A 19,556-nucleotide genomic window follows, 5' to 3' on the forward strand; every position below is an offset into this window, starting at 1 on the left:
TCATTTTTCAGGGTAACGTGATTATATTTTGACTCGAAAGGAATGGGGAAGCTGAGCAGAAACTTGCCATTTCTCCATGTCACGTTGGTGAGTGATGGACTGTGGCCATGGGAAGATTTGAGAACTGTGTCCTTTCCTCTCCCTCATAAAAGTCACCAGTCAGCTGTGTCCTGTGCCTAACTTCAGTGCAGAGAAACCAGCCCTACTTGTAGCACTGGATGGCTTCAGTGTCTTTTGTTGGCCAACATCCTCGCTCATCCCATTGTGTTACGTTCATGGAATCCTTCTGATCATACTACCTTTCTTCATCACCTTCTCCTTCAGCTTTTCTTCCAGTGTAACCTCACTGGCATCCAGACCAATACTGGGTTTTAGTTTTCACCCAACACAAACCTAATGTGAGACTTAACTAGAGGCTTCAAAATTATGGTTTCTGCTATGTGCAGACCAAGGCAGAAACAGCTTCAATAACTGTACATTGATGTTGTGCATTGTACAGCTGCCACGGTCCCCTGCCTTTGGTCCCTCTTCCTCTTTTCAGCCCCTACTTTCAACATTTCTAATAATCCCCTTTGGGATTTTCCTCTGGAAAGTGACTGAGTCAACATTTTTCATGGCAGGTATGGGGTGGTGGTTGGGCTGCATGTTCTGACTGGTCTTTTCCAACCTTGATATTGCCGTGCCTCCAGCTGAGCCCTGCTCTCAGACACTCAGAATGTTATCTGCTTTGTTTGCTGCCATAAATAAACGTATCTCGTAGTTCCCTCCTGATGGCCATGTGGAGGTGAAGTGGTGCAGGGGCAGCCAGCTGGGTCTGTTCTAGCTCTCAGATTAATAGTGGGACTGGGGTTTAAACTCTAAACAGCAAACTTTGATTGCAAAATCTGCTTTGAGAAAATAGTTTGAAATTAGCAGTTCTACTGCTATGTAGGAAGTGCAATTTTTATATCTCTGAGATGTGCAACTCAAAGCCATTTCTGCAGTGTTCAGAGAAGATTCATGCTGCAAAAAGCAAGATGTTGCTTTGTTATTGCTGCTTATTGGCCACTGTGGTTCTAAATACACCTATGATTGAGCTGGTACCTTTGAGGAAGGTGTTCAGTAATGTGTAAATGTGGCACTGAGGGACGTGGTCCATGGGCACAGTGGGGATGGGGTGGGGTTGGACTGGGGATCTTAGAGGTCTTTTCCAACTGGACTGATTTTGTGATTCCTTTAGAGAGGAGCGGTGTCTGAAGTTGGTATCTGCCTGCCCTCAGTCCCTGTGTATTTATCCCTTGGCTGTGGGATGGATCTGAGCAGCTCTGACCCACTCTGTCCCCCCACACCACCTCTGTGCCACCCACCCCATCCATTCCCCAAACCATGCCCTTTTGCTTCTCTCCCGCAGGAAACCTAATCTCTCCGGTAAATGACACCCAGAGCTATTTTGGAGCTGTGCTGTGGGGGGAAAGCAAAGCACGTCAGCAATGTGACAGCCAGGAGGGGTGGGCAGGGGGTGGCACAGCCTAACCCCGAGCGGCGAAGGCACTGCGGGGAACTCAGGGGGACCTTGTGCCGTGCGTCCCTATCGCCGCTGGGGTTTCTGTTTTATTTTGCTGAAGGGGAAAGGGGGGAACCAAAGCCAACATGGTGTCCCCACGTCCTCTGTTCCCCTTTTCCCCCTTCCACCTTCTGTCATCTTCATAGGAAGCGGCTTTCTGTCACCCTGCCCACGGATTTTTATCTCCTCAGGCTCCAGGTAAGACCGAAACCTTCAGCTGCGGGGAGGTGTGAGATTTGGGTATTTGGGATAAAAAAGAGAACGGCGTTTGTGGCTGTGGAAGGGTGAGGTTGTTTCTGTGTCAGTGTTACTGCACTGGAGTGTGGTTTGTGAAGCGCGTTCGGAGATGGAGCCGAGGGTGAAGATGGTAAATCCATCCTTCAGCTGGGGGACAAACATGGATTGCATTGCTTGCTTACTTCTGGCTGCGTCAAAAAAGAAACACAGATCAAGTTAGAGGAGAAAATAGGGGAGAGTCAGCATTAAACTTCTATTGGTTGTGTTTGATGTAATTTGTCCCCAAACTTGTGATAGCAGCATGAATGAAGAGCCTGGAAAAATGAGGGAAGTGACAGCAAGAAGAGCTTGTAGGGTTTATTTGCAGGGCGCAATCCTTAGTGAGAGCTCTTTCCCTCTGAGCTCCTCGCCGGTGCCGACACCGATTCAAACCACTGCCCCCACCCTCCTCACATTTCTCCAAGTGGCTGTGATGAGCAGAGATGGAGCCCGACAGCTGAAGCTATTTCTGTCCCCACAGCAAAATGGGGTGGAGTGGCTGTTAGGACGGTGACGTCCTCGTTAGATTACAGGCGCTGGAGACGGAGGATCGTGGCTCATTGAGGGAATTCTTTGTCCCTATGGCTGCTGTCATCTCGCAGCTCCCTCCCCTTAAATACACTTTAAGTCTTCCAGCTTAATAGAAGTGAGTTTATTGCTCTGTTAATGCTGATGGGAAAGTATGTGAGAGTTGGGGGTGTTTGTTTCAGGACTGTTTTATTTAAGGATATCTGTGTTAGAAGTGATATATTGCAAGGATGTGGATGCAGGTTGTGCCAGAAGAGATTTAGATTGGATATTGGGAAGGATTTCTTCAAGGGAAGGTGTTGGAATGGGCTGCTCAAGAAAGTGCTGGAGTCCCCATCCCTGGGGGTATTTAAGGAATGCACGGGGGTGACACCAGAGGACATAGAATCATAGAATCATAGAATCACTAAGGTTGGAAAAGACCTAAGAGATCATCCAGTCCAACCGTTCACCTATTCCCAATAGCTCCCACTAAACCATGTCCCTCAACACAACATCCAGCCTTTCCTTGAACACCCCCAGGCTCGGTGACTCCACCACCTCCCTGGGCATCCATTCCAGTGCCTGACCACCCTTTCTGAAAAGTAATACTTCCTCATGTCCAGCCTGAATCTCCCCTGCCGTAGCTTGAAGCCATTCCCTCTGCTCCTATCACTAATGACACGAGAGAAGAGGCCGACCCCCAGGTCACTACAACCTCCCTTCAGGAAGTTATAGAGAGCAGTGAGGTCTCCCCTGAGCCTCCTCTTCTCCAGGCTGAACATTCCCAGCTCCTTCAGCCTCTCCTCATATGGCCTGTGTTCCAGACCCCTCACCAGCTTTGTTGCCCTCCTTTGAACACGTTCCAGGGCCTCAATATCTTTCTTGCAGTGACATAGTTCAGTGGTGGCACCTTGTGATCTTGAAGGTATTTTCTAACCTAGGTGATGCTGTGATTCTGTTGCAAGGGAGAGAGAAGTCTATGGAAAGGATTAATTAAGTGATATAAATCAGTGTGAGTCCACTGTGCTCCTGAACCTCCCAGGTTCACTTGTTCAAGCTCCCAGTCTTTGCTGCCTACGCAGGTGGAGGTGTTCTGCCATAGCCACTTGCATCCAGGATATGGTACAGGCAAAACCCAATTGGAAGAAATTCGTGATGAATTTACTAGCATTTACATCATCCCTTTTCTGTCCCCAGAATTATATTTCTCCTCTATTTCTGTCCTTTTCACCCCTGTGAAGCAGCAATGAGCATCGCCCTACACCTACGGCCTCCCCTGTGTTGTAGATGTTACTTATGTTTGATCAGAGCAGCCTGGGTGGCTTCAGGCTTAGAAAAACAAAAGATGTCACGTAATCTGGAGTGGGGATTATTGGATTTATATTGATTAACTCATCTATTTCACTTCAGTCTCCCATGTGTTACACCAACTGTGTAACTACCACACATTGCTTATATGACTGGAAGGTGATCTGGCTACATTGCCCAGTGGTTGCACAAACCATGTGGGTGATGCTTGTTGGAATTTTCTGAAGGTTTGAGTCTTTTATTTGCTACCAGTTGTTAGAAATATTCAGTGTGTTGAGAAAGGATTTATTCCAGGAGTGTGAGTTGATGCAGGTCCCTTCCTAGATACTTGCTGCGTAATTAGCCCTAATTGACTTCTGCAGGTCAAAATGGTAAAATTGTCATGAGCATAGCCAAATTTTGCTCAGGTTGCTCATGTTGAGCACCACGTGTTAGCAAATAGCCACTTAGGAAGCTTCCCTTAACCTCTCCTGTAGGTTTTAGCCAGCTACAGAGGCAACACGGAGTGCAAGTAAGCCCTACCCTGAGTTGAGACAGAAGCTTACTGCAGTAGGCTTAGTTTATTGCACAGACTTCTCTGTGTCTACATCTCCTATAGCACACCTATCCTTCAGCCACCACAGCAAGCTCTTCCACTGCTCATCCTGTGACCTTTGGATGTGCCAGATCTGCTGTCCCTCACTGCAGTGGAATTCAGAGTAGGCCAAGCTCAGCTCTGCATTCAGCTCCTCACTGACAGATCCCATTCCTGCTCTGATCAAGCAGGCGCCAGATGAATGCCGTCATCTCAGATCAGTCTATCTGTGCAAATCTCTGTGTGCACCTCGTTTGGAGACATAATGGGCACGGAGCACTGGCTGTGCTGCTGTGCCTTTCATCTGTGAAGCACCACTGTAATGGTTCCTAGGTGTCCATTGCTCTGACATCACTGAGCTTGCAACTGACCCTGCACTCATGCCGTTTGCTTTCTGACCTCTGTTCCCTGAGAGCTTGTTAGAAGCAATAAGGCAGTGAGATTACTGCCCAGCAGCACTTAAAACATCAAAGGAAATCTGCACTGTCCGTTTTATGATCCATCAGCTTCCCATCCCACCCACAGAGCAGTTTGCTCTGATTTTTAGATGGAAAAACACAGGCAGATATGACATGTAAACTGCATAAATACCATCACTGCCTTGATTTTTATCTGAAGCTTTATGTTTTAATGATATTCTTTGAAAGGTTTGGGGCTCAGAAACAGGAGCTTCCCTAATTATATTGCCCCTTATCTCAGGAGAGGATGGATAGCAAGGCTGCAGAAGTAAGTCCAGGAAAGATGAACTCTACAGCAGGCATGGCACAGGTCTTAACGTGGGTTCTGGAGAACCTCTGTGCTTTTGGTCTGCATTAAGACTTCAGCATTTGTTTGGCTTTAGGCAGATGTTAGAGTCACAGAATCATTCAGGTTGGAAAAGACCTCTGATATTTCCAACCCCAACCCACCCCCACCACGTCTCTCAGTGCCACATCTCCACGGTTGTGGAACCCTGACTGTGTGCATGGCCGTCTGTTGTTTCCTGGGCAGTGATTTGATTTTATTTGTATTATCTGACACATGAAAAAAGTGGAAAAATTGAATGGATAAAAGCACAGGCCAAATTTGCTCCCAGTACTTTGCTCCCAGTATGCTCAGAAATACATGTGAATGTGATCTCTGCTGCAAATGATGCATCACAGTAAGATTATAAAGTGAAACGTGGCACTGGTAAATGTCTAAGATTAATTGGAAGGGGCATTTGCACTGACGAGGTTTACTCATGTTTTGTTGCCCTATGATTATGAAGAGATCAGTCCTCACGTTTGCAGAGGGTCAATATTGGCACTGAAGTTTGTGTGTGCCTGCAAGGAGTCTCCATTAGTGTATTTGCTTAGTAAACTTCTTACAATGTTACACTCTAGAAAAATCAACTCTTGGCCTTACAGCAATATGCCCACAAGGCTCTGTGCTCCATCCTGCTCCTCATCCATTTCTCAGTCTAACAAAGGGAAATGGTTTTTCTCCTATTTGAATGTACAAATGTGTTTTTATTAGTCCAGCCTACCGAAGGAATAAGGAATCATAGAATCATCAAGGTTGGAAACACCATTTTTGGTTTTGTTTTTTTTTTTTTTTTGCTCTTTGTGATATCATGGGTTTGAAGCTGGAATGGAGTTGGTGTCTGAAGGATGAAACAAGGCAATGCCTTCGAAAGACAGGGCCAAACAATTTGATGCTACGATGCAGCCTGAAATTCAGCCTAATGTGCAGGGAAGGTTGGCGCATGGGTTCCAAGCCTGTGTTTTAATTTATTCTTTGTTACTGTAGTAAATGCTACTGCTTGATTCTCCAGGGGTGAACTTCAATCCCAGCATCTCAGCACCCTCGATTAGAATTCTACTGCCTCAAATGAGCACAAGGCCCTGATCATCAGTCAGTTGACCTCAGTGGAAATTTCCACTGACTTCGGTGTACTTTGGCTCCAGCCCAATGCCTGCATCTTCCATTCATGCAGCTTCTCTGCTTGCAGCCTTGCAAGTGTTTATGAGAAATATACTTTAAAGCTCAAGCGAGGACAGAGATTGGATGCAGTTGAAGGGAATAGGAAGTGCAAACTGGTTCACAGATTTCTGGAGCAGACTGTGATACCATCTTCAATAGTAGCAATGATTCATACGAATACCATCCTGGATTTTTGTGCCCCCACTTTCCCATTCTTCAATTTTAATGTCAGTTTGTGCCTTCCAACCTCCACCAGAGTAAATGGAATGAAAAATAATTTGCTATTAATGTCATGCCTGATTTGTTGTATACAGATGGTTGGACTAGATGATCTGAATGTTCTTTTCCAACCTCAGTGTGATTCTAGGTAAGTACTTTGTCATATATGCTGAGTGTGAGCCCATCACTGTTTTGACATGAAGAAGAAATGGGAGGAAAACCAAGGCATGGGGAAACGAGCAGCTTCCCCAAGGTCGTGGTGCAGGTGAGCAGCCCAGCCACCTCCCACCCACTCTGCCAGGAGGGGGGAAAACCTGGTGAATCCTCTGCCTGAATTGCGGCTAAAGCAACCAAGCAGGTTTTTGGCTTGTTCTCACTGCTTTCTGCTGGAGGTTGGAGGGGAAAGTGGTAAGGTCATCTGCCATTGGGTGAGAGAGGGGGTGGATGTGTAGCCAGCAGGGAAGCCAGGCTGCCATAGGATTAAGCAGGATATTTCTGTCGTGGTGACTGGTTATTATTTCCTTTGAGTTCCTCCCAGCACAGTGCCTGGTAGCTTCACTGTATGTGGCACTTTGAAGGTGAAAGAGCACAGAGGTGAGAGCTCTGCAGACCCTCTGAATCATTCCTATGGCTCAAGAGGTGCAAGCTGCTAATGCAGAAGTGTCTGGCATTGCACACATGGAGACAGGGAGTGATTAGGGGAGAAACTGCTCAGGAGCAGGGCTCTCAGAGAGGCTCAGAGCTGGGGTTTGCTCTCCTTACAGAGCTCTATTCTGTTGTCTAATCCTTTTTCCAGGCACAGTTAGCTGCTGCGCTTGGGTTTCTGGTGCCTTTAGCTGTGCTTTGCTCATCCAAGAAGTGCTTGTGCAGAGAGCAGGGCTGCTCCTGAGGGATTAGAAGTAGTTTCACTCCAGCAGAAGGCAAAGAATATTCAGGAGTCGTGAGGGAACAGAGTAAGTCTGTGTACCATGCAAAGTTCAGGTGACTCAAAATGCTGTGCTCTGCTGTGATGTTCTCCAGCTGCACAGGAACGGATGGGCTCTGTGAACAGTGAGTGCCACGGATTGCTTCTGGCTTTCTCAGCATGCAGGGGCGCCAGAATTGCTGTTAGCTTCAGTTCTGAACACTGCTGCCCCTGGAAGTGCTCAAGAACTGTGGGGATACGATGCTGATGGACATGTTTTAGTGGACATGGTGGGGATGGGTTAACAGTTGAACTAGATACTGGTGGTCTTTTACAACCTTAATGATTCTATGATTCTTCTCGATTGATCTGTGCTGCCAAACAGCTGCTATGCAGCTAACCCTGAAAGCAAAGCACAGAATCACAGGGATTGGAAAGGACCCACCTCCTGCTAAAGCAGTTCCCTACAGCAGGTTGCACAGGAAAGCATCCAGGTGGGTTTTGAAGGCCTCTAGAGAAGTAGACTCCACCAGCTCTCTGGGCAGCCAGTGCTCTGCCATTCTCAAAGTAAAGAATTTTTGTTTTTGATCTTCATATGGAATTTCCTGTGCTTCAGTTTGTGCCCATTGCCCCTTGACCTGCTGCCAGGCACCACCACCAAAAGCTTGGCCCCATTCACTCGACTCCTGCCCATCGGATATATATAAGCATTGATGACATCTCCCCTCACCCTTCTCCAGGCTGAACAGTCTCAGGGCTCTCCTTATTTCCTCGTAATGGAGATGTCCCACATCCCATCATCTCTGTAGCCCTCCACTGCGCTCTCTCTAGAAGTTCCCAGTCTTTCTTGAAGTGAAGGGCTCAGAGCACAGTAAGCAGGTGCTGAGATGTCGTTCCAGCAAGCCCTAAGCAACATAATGCTTTTTTTTAGGAAGCCTGGCATTGGTTTAGATTCCTGTATATGTTACCCATGGTTGTTCCTTCACGTGGGTCTGCGTGGACGTGATTCAGAGAACAAGGCCTTAGGATAAAGAGCAGGGGGCTCAAGAGTAGAGGTGGGGTGCTTAACATGGGCAGAATTAAAGCAACAGATGCAAGGAAAAGGGAGAAATATTGAAAAGAGACTCAGGGCAATGAAAAGGAAAAAAAGAATAGATGAAAGGAAGATGGGCACAGAGAAGGTATTTTGATAGGTAGACCCATCACTCAGAGTTTCATGTCTTTATGACCACAAAACCAGCCCATATGTTATATAGCACTAGCACTGATCATTTTCTTAGTGCCATCGTGATGCTTCTGTATGAACTGCCTGAAGACTTGTACTTTACCCAGTGACTTCAGTGGGAAAATGGGCTGCTTTCTCAGCAGATTCACATCACTCAGTTTGAACGTAAGAAGTATGCAAGGTCTTCTCACCCCTAATAAAAAGGACAGTGGAAATGTACTCCAATCAGATTGCTTTGGATGACAAATGTCCTGATAACACAAAAGTGCAGCAGTTGTTTGCTTGTACCATCAAATCTGCTTGCTTGTGACATTTTTCTTTCTCATCCTTTAGGTAACCAAGATGGATTACAGCTCATTCAGTGGAGTCCCCCGCTTCCTGACCCGGCCGAAGGCATTTATAGTGTCCGTGGGGAAGGATGCCACACTGAGCTGCCAAATCATTGGAAACCCCATCCCAGTTGTGAGCTGGGAAAAGGACAAACTTCCCATCCGGTCTGGGGGAAGGTTTAAAACCACAGAAGATGGGGACCTCTATCAGCTGACAATCTATGATCTGAGCCTGGAGGACAGCGGCCAATACATCTGCCGTGCCAAGAACACCATCGGGGAAGCTTTCGCAGCTGTTAGCATCAAAGTCGGAGAGGAGACCACGGTCACGGAGTCGGCCCCATATTTCATCCAGAAACCTTCCTCCATCAAAGTAACTTTGGGAGAGGATGCCATGTTCAAATGCAGAGTCCAAGGCAGCCCTCCCCTCTCTGTGAACTGGGAGAAAGATGGCAGACACCTGAGGAACCGGGCTGACGCTGGCCGCTTCCAGATAGAGTCAGCTGGGGAGTCCAATGCTCTCACCATTCAGTGTGCCCGGCTGGGGGACAGTGGCACATACACATGTCGGGCTGAGAATCCCATCGGCTCCGCCAGCGCTTCCGCAGCGCTGGTTGTGGAATCGCAGGGCTGTTCCAACCCGGGCAGCCATTTCGATACCAGCTGTGGCAAAACCTCCTCTTTGTTGTCTCACTTGCAAAAGAGGCGGGAGGAGATCAGGAAGATGGACGTTTCCTACGGGGCTCTCGATGCCACGTCAGCCCAGTCTTACTCCAAAACAGAAGGGCTGTCTGGCATCGGTTACAGCCTCTCCCGGGATTACGAGCGGGCAGCCGGGCTCACCACCAAAGGCGCTCGCAATGCCATGTTTGGGACGCTGACGCGCACCTGCAGCGTGACGGAAGGGAAGCACGCCAAGCTGAGCTGCTACGTGACTGGGGAGCCGAAGCCGGAGATCGTGTGGAAGAAGGACAACGAGGTCATTGTGGAAGGGCGGAGGCACGTCATCTATGAGGATGATCAGGAGAACTTTGTGCTGAAGATCCTCTACTGCAAGCAAGTGGACAATGGGCTGTACACCTGCACGGCCTCCAACCTGGCAGGGCAGACCTACAGCTCTGTGTTGGTCACTGTCAAAGGTGAGCGCTTCCACCTGCTCCTGCAAGTGGGAAGGTGATGCTTCTAGCTTGGTGTGAAAGTGGGCAAAGCTTCTGCCACCAAACTGCAGGAAGAGAGCATGGGTTGGACGTAAAAACCCCTGCAGATCGAAATGGGGTTATAGCACTGCAACAGGTGGCCTGGGGAGGGGGAGTCTCATCACTGAAGGCCTTTAGGATGCACCGTAAACAAGCTTCAGTCAGGAATGGCTGATGTTTCAGGGTGGATTTTAAGAAAAACTGCTTCTCCTAATGAGTGGTTGGGCACTGGAACAGGCTGTGCAGGGAGGTGGTGGAGTCACTGTTCCTGGAGGTGTTCAAGAGCAGATGTTGCCTTGAGTGGCAAGGATTAGTGGGCATGGTGGTGATGGGTTAATGGTTAGACAAGATGATCTTAGTAGTCTTATCCAACCTTAATGGTTCTATGTAGAACTGGCACGCTGTGGGCCAGCTGGGATGGACTAGATCTTTATTATAACACCTGGAGAGATGGGAGCTTTAATGTGAGAGATCAACCACCATCCTCTGATTCCAGTGAGTGCCAAAGCCCCATCTTCCCCTCCAGGTTTTAATCATATCTGGTTTTAAATTCACTACAGGGCTTAATCACACCACACTCCTAATCTCACCACACGCCATTAAACAGAAGTAGAGAAAACTCCTCTCTGCAAACTGAATATGTCAGGCTGCATTGGACCCTGCAGGGGCCCTAATACAACTCCAATGACAGCTTCCTCTGTTCTGCCCAGAGTGACCCACCAGCAGCCCTGTTATTGCCAGGCTGCTTCAGCCTTTTCCCAGCTCGTGCTGTTGGGCAGCCTGCAGTCCTGGTGTCCTCCCAGAACTCCACCAACTCCAGGAAGCCTCTGCTTGCAGTATTTGGGGGGGTGATGGATTTGCCTTCAGAGCATCCCTCAGCACTGCTGCAGATCAGATCAAGCTCTTCAGAACATAAACAAATGTGATGCACGTTTTCACAAAGGAAATTGTGTATTTTCAAACTTCTATTTTGCAAGGCTTCAGCAAGCAGTATGAAACCCAGGCAGCACCTATAAATTGATTCTCAGATGTAAAAAAACAAGCTAAAAAACAACAACAACAACAAAAAACCTTTTGCACTGCAAAATTGACTCTTTGAAATGAAAGCAAAATGTGTCAGAAATTCAAATGCATAGGAAGTGCCTGCATTCCATACTGGTCTGTAAGACATACTGGCCATTTAGTTTTGTGGCTTTCCTCTTCTGGACATTTCTTCATTCTCACTGTCTTTCCCAGCAGTGACTCATGCTCTGTGTCCATCAGTGACACTCAATCCTTGCAGCTCACTGGCACCAGTCCCACTCATTGCCATCCTGTGGAGGTGCTGAGTGGTGTAGAAAGGAGCATTTGGCTCTTCCTAAAGCTGTGATCACTGCATGAGATGGGATTCAAAGGAGAAGACCAAGCCAGGTTCTGGGGTGGCTGCTCTTGTTGAGCGTGGCTCCAGCTCCTTTCCTCATCTAGTGTCTGTCTGGCTCTGAAAAGCACTGCCCCATGTTTGTTTGATAATTCCCAAGGGGTGCAGCCTGTTCCAAAGCAGACAAAGTATGCGAAGCAGCAGGCCTGGGAGCAAGCACCATGGCAAAGTGCTATTCATCAATGTCCATTGTCAAGCGATGTGAGTCAGAGGGCTCAAGTGGAAATGTTTGTGGTCTGTTTCTTTGTGATACTATACCATGTAGGGCTTTCTGACCAGGCCAAGGCAACCATGGAAAATCTACTTGTGTTGGTTATAATTAGGCCCTGATTAATGGCTCTCCTTTGTGTCACAAGAAGTCCTCATCCATTCAAAGACAGCTCAGGATGATGTAGCAATGAAGGGAGCTTTTAATTTCATCCTTTATGTGCAACTGATGATGCCATTAGCTCATCTGAGGTCATGTTTTGAGGGATAGATCATCTTGCCCCACAATCCTCTCTTTGCTCAGTTGTGCAGAAGAGGCTGAATGATGTGACTGCATTGGACTGCGTGCAGATAACAGAGTATTTAGGGAGCTTGTGATGCTGCTTCCTCCATGCTTACCCATAGGCACAGATAGATACAGATCCACAGATAGTTGTGGATGCCCCATCCCTGCAGGCATTCAAGGCCAGGCTGGATGTGGCTCTGGGCAGCCTGGTCTGCTGGTTGGAGACCCTGCACACAGCAGGGGGTTGGAACTGGATGAGCATTGAGGTCTTTTTCAATCCAGACCATTCTATGACACCTGGGTAGGAAAGCTTCACGGGTTTAACTGCAATTTGGGCACTCTGGTTCACGTACAACACATAATTTCAACACGAGAATTTGAGTGACAATATTTGTGGGTGTTTAAAATACAGCATGAAGAAAAACTACCTAGGCCAGCATCCTGTCTCCGAAGTATCTAATGGCAGCATAGCAGACCAAAGGACACAGCCTCTAGCTTGCCTCTTATATTTTTTCAGTCTAGATCCTAAACCCAACACATGTGTAAGCACTTTGCCAGGCCCATGCCTTAAGTATTGAACTGAAAGAAAAAAAAGTTTGTTTTTTTTTTTTATCTGTTCCTGGATGGGATGTACTGAATTAAATAGAAGTCCCAAGGAAGAGGTTACAATGAAGAGAGTCTCTTTCACAATTAAGGAAAACCAAGAGTTGATTACTCTTATCCAGTGATGTTGGTTTCTCATATCTAGAGCAGGGATAAAATCACAAGCCATGCACTGAAATGTGAGCTGTAAAAGCAGTCAATAAACTTTTCCCAAGTCCCCCTCTTTAACAAACCAAAGATCAGAGATGATGGGAGATACATGAATGGATTACTTGAATTTCCTGAAGGCTTTGAAGATGTTCCTGAGCCACATGTAAAGTCAGTAAGAGTAGTGTACAGGTCTCTATCCTTGGGCCTGGACCAAGCAATATTTGTCTGAGTAAAGGAATTTGGGGCTGAGTCTCTGAATGCTCAGTAAGTAGTTCAGTAATCAGATACTGGATAGAAAGGTTAAAGGTTGCTTAACCAACAAGGTCAAGGCTGGAAAAACAGATTGGTGCCAAAGCCCCTTCTTTCTGCCTCTGATACAAAATGATGTTGGATGACTGCTGGAGTGATCTGAGATCTGAAAGAGAACGGCAACGTGAGAAATATGGAGGTACAAAGGCAATTTGGGAAGCACTGTAACTAAGGAAAGGAATGAGATAAGGGGAGTTTGTATACCTTTAGATTGTTCCTTTTTGAAGTATTTCCTGTGTTCTCACTGTCATTGCATCACTTCTGGAAGAAATGCCTCTGGAATAATAAATGGAGACAACTACAAGAAGGGCCGAGAGTAGGCAAGAGGAAGTGCAGGCAGGTGAAAGCCCAGGTTGAGAGGGCCAGTGTACACTGGGAAGGTTAAGGGGACTTTAGCTTCTTTGCAGGCTGCACCTATTCTTAGCAAAATATGTTAGCAGGACCTGTATTTAAAACATAACATCACCTCATTGCCATGCTGGTTGGTAGGGACCAAGCAAGAGCCTATGATGCTGGAGACGTGTTTTCAAGACAAGCAGCCAAATTCATAGCTGCTTTAAGCTCTTGCAGTTCTAACTAACTCCATGAGCTGCTCTTGCTCCATGCTCCCTCAGGGCTCTGCTTTGCTTCTTTCCATTTCACATTTTTCCCAGTAGACTGAATTTCGTAGATCTCATATTTTCCCTTCTATAGAAATGCTTTTATTGCCCTCATACGCTTTAGTGAGCATAGCTGCTTTGACTAAAAACAGACAGATAGAAAAAAAGTGCAGTAAAAAACTGTGGAGAAATCATCATTTAAAAGAAATTCATACTGACAGTAGAAATGAATTCCAGTGACCTCTCAGGGCACTCTGTGTGAAGGAAATGAGTTGTGCTGGGAGCTGAGATGATGTAAGGACAAAGTAGAACTGGTGCTCAAATTCAGAGCACTGAGCTTGCATGGAAGGAAATGCTTCTAGAGGAAGCTTGGTTTGGAGTTATTGCAAAGACTTTGTTTCATTCTTTTGGTGGCACTTATATCAAACAGATGTAGTTGAGGTGAGAATTATGTTGCACGTGACCTCAGATGAGCACACTTTCTGCTTATCTTCTAAGGACGTTTTTTAGGTATTCTGAACATTTTGGATAATCACAGAATCATAGAATGGCCTGGGTTGCAAAGGAGCACAGTGCTCATCCACTTCCAACCCCCTGCTGTGTGCAGAGTCACCAACCACCAGATCAGGCTGCCCAGAGCCACATCCAGCCTGGCCTTGAATGCATCCAGGAAAGGGGCATCCACAGCCTCCTTGGGCAAAAGGAGGAAACCAGCTGCTTGTCAGATGGCTGTATCTTCCATATTGGAATCATACTTAGGAAGACCTTACAATGAGAGTTACCTTGTGGAAGAGTAATAGATGACAAACAGCCATTTAGAACTGGGCAGCTGATATTTATGGAGTCTGACAGATGGAATGTAATGCTGATATCTGCAGCACCCCTTCCTGAAATGCCTCTGGTAGTTACAGCACAGAATGATTCTGAACTCTGTTGGGTGCTGTAGAGAGGGTTCCAACATTGGAAAATTTGCCCAATCTGATGGGCTGCAGCCCCATATGGTGTGAGAGAAGATAATGTAGAGGTCTGTGCTCCACTCATTATCCTGACCAGTGCATGAATGCGTTTAGTTATTTTCCTGTTTAGCTAGTTAAGTAGAAAATACACTAAAACTCTTTCTCATGTAAACATTGCCCAAATTAACCTCTTTTGCCTGGTGGCTGACCAGGCATGTTAGACTACATAAGCAAGATGAAGATATGTTCAGGAATTAAAAAGGTGGTGGATTTCAGAGCCTCTCTCACACATCTCCAAAGCAGGAAAAAGCAACGGGCTGGGAAAATAGCAGTCTTTAATTTAATTTGTCAGCTGCTGTCTCCCTGAAGCCTCATTCAGAGCAAAATAAGATGTGTGCGTATGTCAAAACAGTGGAAGCAAAGTTGTTTTCAGATGATATCTGTGACCGCTCAGCAGCTGAAAAGAGAGAGGTGTTAATGACATGGCTTAAGTATGGAAACAAGCCTGTGTACTTCTCAGGTGTGCCTTATATTTCCTTCTGGCCCTTGGGCACATCACTCTGCTCTCACAGTCAGCTCCAAGGTGCCTCCTATCTCACACGGCTGCATTGCAACCACTTCTTCAATGCTGGCATTGTTCTGATAAATGCATTCTTGACGTCGTCCTCTTGCTTGGTCCCCTGACAAGAGCATTGCATCCACTTAATTCCCCCTGACCACGTGGGGTGCTTTCAGATGTGAGACACAGGAGTCCAAGCTGCCTTTTGGGTAGAGAGAAAGAGGTAATTAATATGGAGAAAGGGCTGTGCTGCCATAGCTGAAGACTTTGAGGAAAGACTTTGACTTGCCTTGAAATGAGTCACGTTAAGCCAAAAGGCATGTCCTCCTTGCTTAGATATTGTACAGGTTTCCAATGAAGTTCCAGCTCCAGAAAAACAACCTAAACAGTATTTAGCATCAGTGTCTTCTACTCCTTTCCTAGTGATGGGGCAGGAGGGACAGACAGTGGCTCAGCTGCCGAAAGATGTAGGGACAACTTTTAAACCATGCTCTGTCCAACAGAAAATGCTGCAGGCTGCAAAGTAGGTTTTCGTGCTCTACATGTGTGTTCATGTTCACACATCAGCCCTCCTTTCTCAGAAGTGATTTATGTGCCCCTTCTACTTGCAAGCCATAGCATGCCCAACACAGATCCCAGCATTACAACGTGGAGGGTCCTGGTCATCAGGTCTAGGGTATTTTAGGGCCAAGGTTTGATGTGGCTGATGATCACCGGCTGTCCTGCTCAGCTCAATGCCCCTTTCTCTGTTGTTGGGGTATCAGGGTGATTTCACAGTTCAGTTGTCATGGGAATTAAATGGTATCTGCGTTCTGTTTGTAAAATATCTCCCCTCGCTGCCACGCAGCTGTTTTCCTGTTTGATCTGCGTTCTTCTTTCTCCCTAAGCCAGAGTGGTGCGATACAGTTGGTGAAGGAAAGCAGAGGCAGTTGGCAAGCTTGGGCCCAGTGCAGAGGAGGCTGAAGGGAGGGCTCATGGTGCCCCATAGCCCCTCATGGCCCTACTGCTTCTCACAGAGTTTGAGTCTTTCTTACTGAGGTGTTTTTTTAATGCCTCTTACACTAAGCTGCCACAAATTCTTGTTTCTCCTTTCTTTTTAATGCCCTGAAGAACCACCAATACCCTTCAAGGAAAAACTGAAGGATCTTGAAGTCTGGGAGAAGGAATCTGCCACCTTCCAGTGTGAAGTGCCTGTTCCCAGTACGGAGACATCTTGGTTCAAGGAGGAAACCAAACTCCGGCAGAGCAAGAAATACAACATAGAAGAAGAGGGCACGTATCGCCGGCTCACAGTGCAGGATGTCACTGCAGATGATGATGCTGTCTATATCTGCGAGATGAAAGAAGGGAGCAGGACCATTGCAGAATTGTCTGTCCAAGGTAAGAAAGAGCATTACTATTTTAGATGGGCCAAGTCTCATCTGTTGAGTGAGAGATGCGTATGTGGGACTCCAGACTTGAGCTTACAAACAGCATTTATCTCATACACACAGAGAAGAACAGAGAACCCCTACCACGTGAGAAGAGAGCAACTTGTCTGTGGGTCCCTGAGTCTCTTGCCAGGGTTTATCTAGGACACAGGGTCACAGAAAGAGAAGAGACTGCATTGCTGCACAAGTCACGTCACATAGCAGAGGCCTATGCTTTAAGTGTTCTTCTGGAGGGCAAAGCCTTTGAGCTATAGCTCAGCAATGTAGACTTTCCTTGACGTGATCCCAAGCAATGGATGTGTCTCCTGGCACCATCTCACACAGGTCTTGTCAGGTGTCTGGTAAACACAATGGTAAATCTTGTCTGAGAGTGGTGCAGATCAGATTGGGAAGTTGGCTTGGCAGCTGTTTTATGGTCTGATGCATGGTGCAGGCTGTGGTCATCCATATGATGTCAGACTGCAAACCTGAATCATATTTTAGAGCCCTGACATCTGGAGCTGCTTTTTGAAGTTTGAAAGGCTGATCAAATGTAGATATAGGTCTGTGTCCAAGACCTCTGAGTCCAGTGATTCAGTGCTGAATTTAATGTAAGTGTAGAGTTGAGTACATCATGGGAGTCTCACAACAATCTGCACATCAGAGACAGTTGGCAGAAGGCAACTTCAGTTCAGAACTCATATGCTATCTGAAAAAGTACTCAGCTGCACAGCTCCAGGACCTGCAGTTCTTATGTTGATGCTGCTTGCTCTGGTGTCATTGACATGTCTGCTGTAATGCAAACTGGAGACCTACTGGATCACACTTGTCCTGTCTCCTTTGAAACCTGACTTTAGTCCATCTGAAGACAGAATTCTCCGTTTCATAAATTGGTGCTGTGAGTCACTGTGCAAATTCCTTTCTGCCTAATTATCACAGACATAAGAGTTGACATGAGTGAAGGCAGAAGGGGTAATTTAGTTTGTGGACATTTGAGAGTTCAAACAGACATCCTTTTGTTTTGACTTCTGCTGGGGCTGAACCAGTCAAATGCTTTGAGTGTGTTTGGCCCTACTAGCTGGTATTCGTATTTACTTGTTTGTGCTATGGTTCTATGACATGTTCCATTCAAAAGAGATTGTCTGAGCCAGGTGGAGCTCTCAGGAGGGAAAGGAGGCAGAGCCTTCCTGAAGGAGCCCTGTGCTTGCCCAGAGGGAGAAGATTCGAGAGAGCAGGGTGGGGTGGGGATAATGTGAGAGCTTGTCAAAGTGGGCAGCTCAATGGCACTGCTTAGGACAGCACAGGGCAGACACACGGCCAAGCTTCAGAGAGGAAGAGCAGAAAACCAGACTACTGAATGCTCCTGATGAAGTGTGCCTGCTCTGTTTCATGAGACAGTTCAGCACTGCTTCCCATGAAATATCTCTAGATGCTTTGCCTGTTAGAGGGCACTTCTGCCTTGCAGAAACTGTTCTGGGGCTTGAGACAGTCACTCTCTGCTGATAGGGGTGATTTTCCGGTTTTTCTGAACAAACTCTCCCGTGGACAGTCACATTTTGTAACTCTGACATTATTCTATTAATTCATAATCATGGTAGCATGGAAAAGCTACACGTCAGTGAATTGATTCCACGTGAATTTTCATGTTCACATTAAAGAGATGTGATGGCTTTCCATCTTTCCATCTTCTGTTAAGTTAGGTCATCGGTGCACTTGGCAGCTGTGTCATTTCCTGATCATTTGGTGGAAGCAAAATACCGAAGATAGCTGAAGACCTGTCTGGTTTTAAGACTGACCTATTTCAGCTAAGCATTTGTAAGAATTCCCAGCATATGCAGAAATAAAAGCCCTATCACTGTCAAACCTATTCTTGACAAAGCCAAATACACTGTGCTTGCCCAACAGGAGACACCGCACGTTAGACTAGGATCACGAGAGACTGTAGTCAAATAAAATGGCTTTTCTATTCTTGAAGGGCAAAACGAATCCTTGGGATTATCTGTTCTGTGTAACACAGAGCCCGGGATTTCACTGAGGGATGCATGTGTAGTGTCTACCATGTTTTATTGGGTGACAACTATTGACTAATCTGGCTGTTGTCTGAGCGGTCCACTGTTACCGGACACCTTTCTATCTGCTGTTTGTGAACCATAATTATTTTCCTATTTAAAGGGAACATCGTTAAAAAACTTCCACGAAAGACTGCAGTTTCAATTAACGACACAGCCATTTTCTGTGTGGAGCTGGACAATGAGTGCCAGAACATCCGCTGGCTGAAAAACGCAGAAGAGGTGAAACCCAGCGATCGAATCTCCATCACGCGCTCTGGCAAACAGCACACCATGATCATCCGAGAGTGCACGATGGAAGACGCCGGTGAGATCGTCTTCCTGGCTGATGAAAGCAGGACTTCTACCCAATTCACTGTGACCAGTAAGTTTCCCTTGTGTTCTTGGTGTTGTCTCAGAGGGTGGTGAGGTGCTGGCACTGCTGCCCAGGGAAGAGCGGGTGCCCCATTCCTGGAGGCGTTCAGGGCCAGGTTGGATGGATCCCTGAGCAGCCTGATCTTGTGGGTGACAACGTGGAAGGGGATTGGGTCTTTAAGATCCCTTCCAACCTGAACCCACCTATGATTTTCTGATCCCCCATTGTGCAAACACTCCTGTATTAAAGGCGTTCTTTATAGATACTGCTATGATGAGTTGTGTGGTGGCCACAGAAAGTGGGAAGTTGGCCTGTCAGAAACGCCAACAACCTGATGTTATGGAGAGATCAAAAGAGCCAGAGAAGACAAGTTCTGGGGAAAGAGCATGGCACAACATCCCAGGGCATTCTCATTCACAAGAGGGTGGTGAGGCACTGGCACAGGTTGCCCAAGGAGGCTGTGGATGCCCCATCCCTGCAGGCATTCAAGGCCAGGCTGGATGTGGCTCTGGGCAGCCTGGGCTGCTGGTTGGTGACCTGCACACAGCAGGGGGTTGGAAGTGGATGAGCTTTGTGGTCCTTTTCAACCCAGGCCATTCTAGGATTCTG

The 19,556-nt window shown here is 46.9% G+C and overlaps 1 protein-coding gene across 1 annotated transcript in view; it reads left to right on the top strand.

Moving 5' to 3' along the window:
* Positions 1–8,845: 8,845 nt before the first annotated feature.
* Positions 8,846–19,556, top strand: part of OBSCN (obscurin, cytoskeletal calmodulin and titin-interacting RhoGEF) — a gene marked incomplete at both ends in the record, with an annotated part of 161,587 nt that continues 150,876 nt past the window's right edge. The window contains 3 exon segments of the mRNA XM_079538679.1: positions 8,846–9,971; positions 16,225–16,494; positions 18,696–18,956. Of these exon segments, the coding sequence (XP_079394805.1) occupies positions 8,846–9,971; positions 16,225–16,494; positions 18,696–18,956 (1,657 nt within the window).

The sequence above is a fragment of the Tetrao urogallus genome (assembly GCF_951394365.1).
Source record: "Tetrao urogallus genome assembly, chromosome: 7".
NCBI classification, from domain to species: Eukaryota; Metazoa; Chordata; class Aves; order Galliformes; family Phasianidae; genus Tetrao; species Tetrao urogallus.